General features: G+C 41.3%; 2 protein-coding genes and 1 non-coding gene across 3 annotated transcripts; all 3 read right to left on the reverse strand.

Annotated features, from left to right (window-relative positions):
- Positions 1-1,136: 1,136 nt before the first annotated feature.
- Positions 1,137-4,988, reverse strand: rbx1 (ring-box 1, E3 ubiquitin protein ligase). Its single transcript, XM_074655435.1, has 5 exons — positions 4,832-4,988; positions 2,727-2,805; positions 2,478-2,548; positions 1,441-1,526; positions 1,137-1,312 (listed from the first exon to the last, which is right to left on the reverse strand). The coding sequence occupies exons 1-5, from the start codon at positions 4,907-4,909 to the stop codon at positions 1,300-1,302; spliced, it is 327 nt and encodes a 108-aa protein (XP_074511536.1). The 5' UTR covers positions 4,910-4,988; the 3' UTR covers positions 1,137-1,299.
- Positions 4,989-5,118: 130 nt separating this feature from the next.
- trnaq-cug (transfer RNA glutamine (anticodon CUG)) lies at positions 5,119-5,190 on the reverse strand. Its single transcript has one exon. It is a non-coding gene; the product is annotated as a tRNA-Gln (tRNA).
- Positions 5,191-6,241: 1,051 nt separating this feature from the next.
- On the reverse strand, positions 6,242-11,355 carry chadla (chondroadherin-like a). The gene is made up of 11 exons (XM_074655404.1): positions 10,920-11,355; positions 10,325-10,483; positions 9,866-10,060; positions 9,565-9,720; positions 9,278-9,423; positions 8,658-8,896; positions 8,293-8,564; positions 7,869-8,205; positions 7,412-7,764; positions 6,752-6,918; positions 6,242-6,620 (listed from the first exon to the last, which is right to left on the reverse strand). Exons 1-11 carry the CDS (start codon positions 10,938-10,940, stop codon positions 6,311-6,313), a joined length of 2,355 nt encoding a protein of 784 aa, XP_074511505.1. The 5' UTR covers positions 10,941-11,355; the 3' UTR covers positions 6,242-6,310.
- Between the last annotated feature and the right edge of the window lie 128 nt (positions 11,356-11,483).

Consider the following 11,483-nt stretch of genomic DNA (forward strand, 5'->3'; position numbering starts at 1 on the left):
CAGGTTTGACGTTCTCTTCAAGTTTACTTTGCACCTTGTACAAACCAGACTTAACTGATTTTACAGAATGACAACATGCACTAACACTCATTTTTACTGGTGTTATCTGTTGAACTGAGAAAAGTGATTCAGAAAAATTCAATAAGTTGATTTTTTTAGCACATTAACATCCAGGAGGACCTTCACTGACAGCACCTTGTCGGTGAGTTAGGGTATTTGGCATAAATTGATGTATTGCTTTTAATGAGTTTCAACCTCTCCTAACTTTAATAAACGGTTACTTGTACTGATGAAACTGGTTTAACTAAACCAGATAGTTGCAATTTGACAAAGTTTTGGGGGCAGTGTGTAAAGCTAAGTGTTAGGCAAAATGGCTGAATTTGAAATATTTCCACTGACAGAGTAGAAAATACTTTTTAGGTTTTAAAGTTAAAACAATGATTATTCTTCATTTATCAAGAAAAACTTCCACATTGTAAAATGTGTGAATCTGCTTTTCTCAAATGTAATTTGAATATCTTCGGATTTGTTGGTTGGCCAAAACAAACAATTTAGAGACGTCACCTTGGGAAATTATGATGGGCATTTTTCAGTATTTTTTTTACAGAGAAATCTATTTTTAAATCAGTAATACTGCAACTAAAAATTATTTTCATTATCGTTTAATCTGCCATGTTTCCCCCTCAATTGTTTGGTCAATAAAATGTCAATAAACCCATAATTTCATTAAGACCAAGGTGCGTCATCAAATTACATCCGTTTGTCCGTCCAACAGAAACTGAATATATGAGCGAGTCGCTACAGGTGCTGCAGTAGAAATCCAGCCCAGAGGGAGAGTGGGTCACCAGGCCACTTAATCCGCACAGGGCATCTGTCTTTCAGCCAGAGGATTACCGCTATATAGCACATGGTGGGTCCTGAATCACTGCGTCAAAGCTGATCTAACCGAGCAAATTCCCCTCAATGAGGACAGATTTTTGTCCACCAAAATGTAGTTTAATTGTTAACCAAGTCGTGAATGAGTCTTTGCACACAACCAAAGCGATGTAATTTTCAGTGGCTGGCATTCCTGCTTCACAAACCGGAACACTGAACCGTCAGAGACCCCTACTATCTCCACCAGAAAAAAAAAAATGTTTCATTGTTTTGTGACAACGTTCAGGTTTATTTGTGTACTTACAACATACCAAAACAAAGACGTGGGCGTAAAATAACAACTAGGCTTACAAGCAGGAGGGGACAGAGAACAGTAAGGTAGATGCTGGTCACAGCCAAGAAAAAAGGTCAGCAATAATACAGCTAGTGTCCGTATCTGAAAAAAACAGGACGTACTGTCAATACAGATGTTCATTTCAAGAAATATTCACAAATTTTCACTGTCTAAGGCAACAAATGAGTAACCAAAGTAAGACTCATTGCACTTCAAGTACTGATACTCACTTCTGAAACTCCCACTCCCTGTTGTCCAGAGGGCACACCTGTCTGGTTTTCAGCCAGCGGGAAATACAGTGGAAATGGAAAGCATGCTGGGAAAGAGAAAAACACATGAATACATGCACAGTACAGCTTAGAACAAACAGGTTAGTGCAGTCAATGTAAATTAACATTATTTAATAACCAGTTTCCCCTATAAATAATGCTAATAATGTTAATGATTTGTTGGCAATTCTCCTCTGTACTTATCATACTGTAAAGGGATTGTCTGCTTCAGTAATGTTTGTAAATACAGGAGAGACACCAGCCTATATATAGTTTATAACTGCCATCATACGATCACTGATCATGATTTCAATTCTCTATTCACATCGCCTTTATTTTACTTTGTTTTAAAGGGCACTCTTTCATTCTAATCTAAAATCAATCAATCCGCTAACGGTGTTTTTAAAACCAAATTAGCCGGATGAGAATTAACTGGATCATGTTAGCCTGGATTAGTTGAGCCACAGACAGTTGGAAGAACAGGGCCCTGTAATACGGTAATATGCTCATTTTGACAACATTGCACTGTTTCTGAGTTTTATAACATAATATACTTAAGTGTTTTAGAGCCCCATATCAACATAACTGTACACAACGATCACCTGCATTTTCCCAGGAAATGCTTCTCAGTCTGATCTGTTGAGAACATGATGCTGGTGTCTCATCTATAGAATCAAACTGAAACTGTCAATTTAAATATATCTCAAAACTACATGGGCAAAAATGACTACTGACTGAATCTCTAACCAAGTTACAGTGTATATCCAGCCATGCAGATTATTTTGGTTTTATTTTCACGTGATTTGAGATATCCATCTCCAAAATTCCGGACACTAATTTTGTTTGTGATGTTTACAACATTAAAAGAGTCTGGGATAACCCAGAAACCTTGTGAAAAGCTGTTATGGGAACCAATTTGCATTTGGGGAAAATAAATAAATTGACAGCACAGTCGTAATCAACCTGATCAGTGACACCTGTTAGAGGCGGGTACTCACGTTGCAGACACCCCAGGCTACAGTGCACTCCTCAGAGGTTGCTGAAGCTTGGTTGGCCTGGCACTCTATACCTAATGAGGGAGGGAGAAAAGTGTCAACAATGCAATTTCACAGAACAGGCCGACATGTGATGAACGTCATTTACAGTCTGACAACTTGTTGTTCGTGTGCACTTTCACAGCTGCTGCACCTGACCATGTCATTTAATATTCACGGTCCAGTATGTATCAAAGGAGAGAGTTAACTCACAGAGATCCATGATGTGGTTCCGACAGATAGCACAGTTATCCACCACAATGTCCCAGGCCCACAGCGCCACAGCATTCCACTGGTGGGAAATCACAAAAGTTATATGACCAACACATTCATTGCAGGTTTTCTTGTTGACACAGATGTAGAGATTTAAAGGGGACATATCGTGCTCATTTTCAGGTTCATACTTGTATTTTGGGTTTCCACTAGAATATGTTTACATGCTTTAATGTTTAAAAAAAACTTTATTTTCCTCATAGTGTCTGCCTGAATATACCTGTATTCACCCTCTGTCTGAAACGCTCTGTTTTAGTGTATTTCAATGGAATTGCAACAGAATTGCACTGCTAGGCAACAGTTTGGGTCCATGTGTACTTCCTGTTAGCTGACGTCATTCACATACACTGCAACAGGAAATAAACTGGGACCCATTTAGAATGTTTACGTTTAAAACTGTGAAATGGTCTGAATATTGTAGATTTGTGACATCACAAATGGACAGAAATTCTAACGGCTTGTTTCAAAGGCTCAATTTCTGAATATGGGCTGTGTGTATTTCTCTGTGGATTAGGCGTTTCGATACTTTCACAGTATTTATATAGAACTTAAACCTGCTTTATAATGTAAAAGCCATGAAAATGTCACTTTTTACAATATGGGACCTTTAATGACTGCTTCACAGTACATTTAAATTTCATATTTTAGATTCAAAACGTTTTAATATGCTCTTGTCTTGTTTGGGTAGTACAGCATACATTATGGAAACAGTAAAAGGCCAGCAGTGCACAAGCTAGTGATCAATAACACCAAATTCATATAGATAAAGATTTTACTTGGGAAAGATAGAGACTTAGAGAAAACCAAAGCCATGAAGGGGATGACTGTTAAAGATGGGACACAAAAGATGGGTTAATACTGTATTTGTGTTAACATGTTCAGCCACATGTAATTAAAATATATAAATGGAAAAGGCGAAGCATCACCTCTCTGCTTCTTTCTCACCTCAAAACAATAAACTCAAGAGTTAAACTGTGAAATAGGAGTTGCAACATCACATCTGAGACCTTGTTATTCCAACACTGATAACTGTTTACATTGCTGGCACTGTGATATTACTCTAACTGATATAATGTCACATACCTTTACACAACATTGACATGGCTCACGTTAAACCAACTATAACATTAACCAACTAGTTAATTGATGAACGTATCATTGAATGCGGGGTTCCCCAAAACGTTTAGCTAGCTAGCTAGTAAAGTACAAACACCACACCTTATTTTAGGTTGACCACATAGTCCCAATATTACATTGAAGTGGATCATAAACGTATTATAACATTAGGTTTTGACTCTGGGCTCAATCTCCGGAAATGCGGCTTAGCTAAACCAACTTAGCTAAGTGCTAATTCATACTCTGTTTGAAGCAGGCTAACAGCTACTGTCCTAAAGCTAGAGCAAGGCCTATTGAAGGAGGCTGGGTCACGGTCTTGAAGAGTTGGGTATGACGCATGCGCAGTGTAACGACTTTTTAATAGTCGTGTATCACAGCTGTTACCCTGCACTATATTCACTTTTAACAGTTTTCTTCATCTCCTTGTATTTTTATATCTGGTATATTTTTTTGTACTTTGTACTACTAACTTTTTTACTGCCTTTTTTACTAACATGTTTTTCACTATGGAACTGTGATGCTAGAAAATTGAATTTCCCTTGGGATTAATAAAGTTACTATCTATCTATCTATCTAGTATGCACTTCATGACATACCTCTATCTATCTATCTATCTATCTATCTAACTCTATCTATCAATCTAACTGAAGCTGAGGTCGTGCGTTGTGATGGGTTAAAATTGCAGACCAGATTCTACTGCGCATGCGTAATAGCTCCCACAGCTATGACGCGTGTCTCGGCCTCCTTCAACAGGCCTTGGCTGCTAGGCTAGCGTGAGTTAGCGCTAGCATGCTACCGGCGGCTATGCTATATCTAGTTATTAACAGTTAGCAGTGAGCTGATATATTTTTACGGCTACTAGTAGCTGCTGACAGATTATACAAGTTCTTTAGCATCACGAAACCGAGCTGTACTTCATGCCACCATACCTTCTTCACTTCGAATCTCTTCTTGCTCGCTCCGCTGTTTGCGCCACTTGGCGTATCTACATCCATCGCTGCGGCCATCTTGAAATGAGACGTTGGGACCAGTTAATAACCTCACCCGGAAGAAACACACAGCAATATCCGTCCGTCAGCGTGAATAAATGTGTTAATCCGGGATTGTAGTGGGTTTTTGTCATGAAGTGGTCATTATGGAGAGGAGTAATTTATGTTATGTTGCTTAAAAGAAGTGCATACATCGTTTTTTCTAAAATCAGGAGTGCAATAAATTTAGGTTCCACCGAGATTTGAACTCGGATCGCTGGATTCAGAGTCCAGAGTGCTAACCATTACACCATGGAACCCCATGCAGCTCATCAGAAAATATCAAGTATAAATAGTCATGAGATGTCATGTCTCTCTTTTATTACTGTGGAAATTCTGACTAAACATTTCATTGTATAATTTAATTATTAATATTGTTAGTCTGTCTGTATGTGTATGTGTAAATTCAATAAAAAATATTGTTTAAAAAAAAGAATATATAGTTATCTATGTGTGCTATAAATTGATGTATATAACATTAAATTGGTAATATGGGTTTTATAAAGCATTTCAGTCAGTCATATTTTAGCCGAAGGGTAGTGCAGGCAGAACATAATGCACACAAGCATCTAAACATCTAAATCCCATACTGAGGTTGTTTCTTTCTTTCCTTGTATTTCCCCTATTTTGGTTTTTGCTTTGCTGTGTTATTATTATGTTCAGACAGTCCAGAGTGCTAACCATTACACCATGGAACCCCATGCAAAGATTGAGAAAATATTAAGAATATATGGTTATGAAATGTCATGTCTCTCTTTCTTTGATTAACATGGAAATTCTGACTAAACATTTCATTGTATAATGTAATTATTAATATTGTAAGTTTTATTTAAATAATTTTTTGTTGTTTTTTTGTTGTTATTTTTCTTCTTCCTGTTTGTTTGTTTGTTTTCTTTTCTTTTTCTGTAGCTGTTTGCCAATTTTGCATTGATTAGTACATGGACATTTGTGATTATATTCGTTTACTCTATTAGTGATCTATCAATTTGTAACCCCACCCTATATAATTATGCTTAAATACCAATACAAAATTGATCACAAAAAAAAGAATAGATAGTTATCTATGTATGCTATAAATTGATGTATATAACATTAAATTGGTATAATATGGGTTTTATAAAGCATTTCAGTCAGTCATATTTTAGCCAAAAGGTAGTGCAGGCAGAACATAATGCACACAAGCATCTAAACATGTAAATCCCATACTCAGGTTGTTTCTTTCTTTCCTTGTATTTCCCCTATTTTGTTTTTTGCTTTGCTGTGTAATTATCATGTTCAGACAATAAATGTAAATTCCACACAGAGTTGTAATCTTAAACGCTTTAATTTAAAAAAAAAAAGAGAAAAGGATCTACACATTCAATTTGTTATATTCACTTATTACAGTGTCTTCTTGTTCTTTGTCACTTTTGGTGCCTTACGTTTTCTCTGAGGCTTATTCTTGGTTGCTTTGGGTTGTTTAGCTTTGGGCTTTGCGGGCCTAGTTTTGACTCCAGGGGCCTTCGAGGGGCTGGGTTTGGGTTTCTTCACTTTTGCAGGTCTGGGGGCCGTAACGACAACCTCCTCATCTGGAGGAGAGCCGCCTGCTGGGCAGGACGTGAACACATGGACATCCCTGACCTTCTGACCTCTGATCTCTGGAGGGTGACCGCAGGTGGCAATCACCTCCAAACTTACATTTTCCATCCACCTGAGAGACAGAGATGGAGGGAGACAGAGACAGTCAAATAATTCTTGTCAATAACGTAGCTTTTAAATAATCTAGGTGAATTGATTACTATGCTTTCTTGATCCCAGTAGCGAGGAAAACTCTGCACTGACCTGCGTAGCGGCAGCAGAGGACAGTCACACATCAGGGGGTTGTCCTGCAGGTCGACCACCTCCAAGCCGGTGAGTGGGCTCAAGTCAGGAAGCTCCTCCAGCTGGTTTCCTCTCAGAGTCAGAGCCTTCAGCCCCGGGCCCAGCCCTGCCAGAGCATCCCTGGACATCTGGACGGTGGTACAGTAAAATTTAAAGAACTGATCAGCAATAAGTGCTTTTTGAGCTGTTAGCATGGGCTAACAATGTTGTGAATAATATTAATCCAACACTTAATTTCATATATAGTCTGATTGATCAGCTGGCCCACTCTGTTGTGATTAGACAAACAAACCAAACTCTTCGGACTCCGCTCTAACTAGCTTTGTATGACGGCGTGCCACACTAGCCTCTTGGCAGGTGTTATGCAAAAGTGTTACTTGGTGACACCACCACCTTACGGAAGAAACGCGGTACTTCAAGCAAGGCCTTTCAGACAGTTCAGGATCAGAGTTTCTGTGGGGGAGAGTTACTCTCTTTGGCCTGGACTTTGGGCTTTGTAACTTTGCAGACCTTTTACCTGCACAAAAAAACTAAAGGAAAGGGAAAAAGCACAAAAGCAGAATAGGTCCCCTTTAAGATAAGGGAAATGCTGTCTTGTTAGTTTAAAAGGATCTCTCGTACCTTCTCCACGCCCATCTGATCCATGTAGAGCCTCTTTAGACTTTGGGATATGGGCCTGAATGCGTTCGGTCCCACCCAGCGAATTGAATTCCGGGACAGGTTGATCTCCTCCAGGTTAGGGGCCTCGGACAGAGTCTGGGTGGGCATCTCCGTCAGCTGATTTGAATCCAGGTGAAGTGTACCTAGGTAGGCAGAGTTCAGAGCACCTTTGGCAACAGCAGTTATGGTGTTGTTGGTCAAGTAAAGCTCCCTGAGTTTAGGGGTTACTGAGGACAGCAAACCAGTGGGCTCTAGTTTGGAGATGGAATTTCGCTCCAGGTGCAACACAATAAGGCTTGGTAAGAGTGCCAGAGCTAAAGGAGAGACACAAAGAGACAGAAAATATCAGGTTTCCTGTGTTTGTTTGACATACATATAGTATGTACCGTGTACCGACTTGACTGGGCTAACCACTCACCTGATCCGGGGAACTTCACCAGTCGGTTCCCTTCCAGGTGGAGGTAGGTGAGCTCGGGGGCTCCAGCAAAAGCTCCGGGATCCAAGGATGTGAGGTCATTATCAGAAAGATACAAATAGAACAGTTTCTTCATTCCCCGGAAGGCGCCGCCTTCGATCTCGTGGATTTTGCAGAACTCCAGGTGAAGGGAAACCACTTGGCTGGTGCCTGGGAAGCTGTTGGCAGGAAGGTAGTGGAAGTGGTTGCTGCGGAGGTCAAGCAGCTGCGTCTTGGCGGGGAAGCCTCGCGGGACTTTGGTGTGACCCCGTCCCTCACATGTGGTGTGCTGGGCTTGAATCTGGGGGAGGGTTAAAATCAGCACACACTGAACGTACAGAGCAAAGCAAAGCAGCTAATGATGGAGGGTGGACTGTAAAACACTCACATCACAGTCACAGTTAACTGGACACTTGACTTTCTGCTTGGGCTTGGCTGTTGTGGGCGTGGGGGTGCTTCCTGTGCTCTCATCGTCCTTCTCAAACTCGTCCTTCAGCGTCTCCCCCCTGCTTCGGCAGCGCAGATCCAGAGGAACCACGGCCTGCAGCGGCTCGTCCGAGAGGTGAGGTGGTCCGGCGCAGGCTCCCAGCAGCTTCACGCCACCGACACCCGCCCATTCCCTCAAGGGCCGCATGTAGCAGTTACAGTACACCGGGTTGCCTTTAAGGAAAATGATCAGGATGTATTAAAGATGACATATGGTATGTAATTATCCTCCATGTCTAAGTAAAAACTGTCAGAACCCAGTTGTACCTGTCAGGTTGAGACTGGCCAGCTTCGTGGGACCTGAGAGGGGCTCCAGGTGACGGAGCTGATTGTGGCTGAGGTCCACGTGGGAGAGGAGGGGGGCCCGGGACAAAGCCTGATCCGACAGGTCCTGGAGGGACATGTGGTCGAGGTAGAGGTGTGTAAGCTTCGCCATGGAGACGGATTCCTCTCCGAGGTAGGTCATGGGGTTGTGGCTCATGTCCAGACGCGTGACCTCAGGGAGTCTTTACAAGGAGAGAGGAGAGTAAAGTCAAAAAGTTGAATGACAAATTTACCGCTGTTTGATATTTCATTATGTACTATTTCTTCCTTATGTTGCCTCTCAAGACTTTTCAAGTTCGTACTTAACTCTGTTACTGTAATTCTTCACCGTATAACCTATTAAACAAAACTGAACATTTAAAGCAAAACAAAATAAAACATAATTTAAGATTGTGTCTTTTTTATAGTCAACAATTAGTCCAACCTGCATGTCTTTGGACTGTGGGAGGAAACCGGAGAACCCGGAGAGAACCCACGCTAACACGGAGAGAACATGCAAACTGAACTGCTTTCCATTATAATACTAAAATAACATTTGTAAACAATCCTTCAGATGTTCCCACCTGGTCATGGTCTGAGTGGGGAAGAACTGCAGCTCGTTGTGGTCCAGGCTGAGGCGGCTGAGGGAGAACAGTCCAGCGAAGGCCTCGGGGGCCAAGTTGTTCAGGGAGTTATGGCTGAGACGGAGCCACTTGATGCTGTGCATGCCCTGTAAAGAGGAGTCAGAGTGTTGTGGAATCATACTGCCAAACTTACTTATTCATTGTGGAGTGTGTGTACAGTGTGTGTGTGCAGCAGCTTCTTGCATTTGTGATAAAAAAAAAGTCTATAATCCCATAAATCGGAGTACCTGGAAGGCCATGTTGGGGATGTAAACCAGCTGGTTGTGGGTGAGGGCCAGCATGTTGAGGAAACCGAGCTGTGTGAAGGCTCCAGGCTGGATCTCCTCCACACGGTTATGGTCCAGGTGCAGCTCCTTTAAGGAGGAGAGGCCGTCAAAGGACTCCTGCAACAGAGGTAGGAGGTAGAGGAAGAGAAAATTAAATCACCTCATATTGCCAAAATATTTAAACAGCCAAGAAAAACAGTTTTTTTGACCAACTGTTCAAAAATATCAACAGGGTCTCTTCAGTGTTGCCCTCTGCTATTACCTGGTAAAGGATGTCAATTTTGTTGTAGGCCAGGTTTAGGGAGACCAGGCGGCCCAGGGTCCGGAAAGCGCCCTCCTTAACCTTGATGATGTTGCAGCGCTGCAGGTTGAGATGGGTGAGGTAGGGCGTGAGGATGAACGCTCCTCTCGGCAGCACCTGCAGGTTGTTGTTCCTCAGGTCCAGTTTCACTGTAATCTGTGAGAGCGATAAAACAGAATGGAGGATGTATCTAAGGCAGAGAGGATGCACAGTTAAAGGACAGGTCTGGGATCAGGAACAATACTATTTTCTGCAGAGCCCTTGAGCAAGACACTTATCTCCTTCTTGCAGCTATAACTGTACAACAGTATGAATGGCATGCAAACGTCTGCAATGCACAAAACAGTCCACAGCTGCCATTCAGTGTTTCTTCCTCAAACACTTGCGTGAAGTGAAAGTGAGGCATTTTGAATTCCTCACCTCATCTATAGTCGGGGGAATCTCTGTTAAGTTCTTGCCAGCGCAGGTGACTGTGAGTTTGGAGCCATCACAGCTGCACAATCTGGGACATTTGCCTGCTTCAGCGGGGGAACTCGGCACCAAAAGCAGCAAGAAGGCAGCAGCAGAGAAGAAATACATCTGCGGCAGTAAAACATGTGTTAGAAATGTGATTAAAAAGTCGAATCTGCTGTCTTCACCATTGTTTAAGCAGGCACAAGCTTCATCAAAGTTGGTGCTTAGAGAACTACACAGCCTCTTAACCAAAATATATAATGAATGCTAAAGAGTTCAGTCTACTTCTTGTGATTACTTTTTACTTATCTGGGGCTTTCTGTTGAAACACATTGCTTATCTGCTGTTTTGTTATTTCTAAAATATTTTGGGATTAAAAATATATATATATTTTATATATTATATATATATTGTTGGTTTTTAAATGATGTATCTTATTTTCAAAATCTCAAATCTGCACTAGAACCACAAGTGTCAGCTCATCAGGTGAAAAGTTATTCCTAGAATATCTGAAGTCTAACCTCAAAAACAAACAGAAAGAAAGAAAAAAAAACTGGCTTACCTTCAAGCAGAACGTCCCCATCACAGCCTGTTTGATAACATGAAATAAAGGCGGCTTAAGTGTGAATCTGACAGTTTAAGCTTCGGTTATCTGCCGCTGACTTTTTCTATTTCACTCTTGAGTGTGTCCAGCCCTTACTGTCAGCGGACCAGCAGGCTAACAAACAAGGCTTTGGTAAATTCTTTGAGGATGACCCCTGATCCCCCGAGCCCCCTCACTGCAAATTAACACCTTGGCTTCACATTTTTTTTGTCCAGTTAAGAGGCTGAGACACAGGGAGCAACTGTATTTGTTGGTCAGGTTGAGCTCATTTGTTGATATATGGAAGAGATAAACTGACTATTCTTGGTTTGTAAGATCAGGGCTTTTTACTTCTTTGACCCCCAGTGCCACTAAACTAATGGTTTCTGCCATAAACCTACTGTTAATGAGCAGGGATATAACTCACAAGAGCTGCTGTGTTGCTCAGTTTTTATGTACTTATACCATATGTTCTTGTGACATTACCTCTTTAAAGCGTATATTTATAATATTATATAATACTCAAAGACTGTGAAAGCCATC

Source organism: Sebastes fasciatus, chromosome 13 (genome assembly GCF_043250625.1).
Source record: "Sebastes fasciatus isolate fSebFas1 chromosome 13, fSebFas1.pri, whole genome shotgun sequence".
Lineage (NCBI taxonomy): Eukaryota > Metazoa > Chordata > Actinopteri > Perciformes > Sebastidae > Sebastes > Sebastes fasciatus.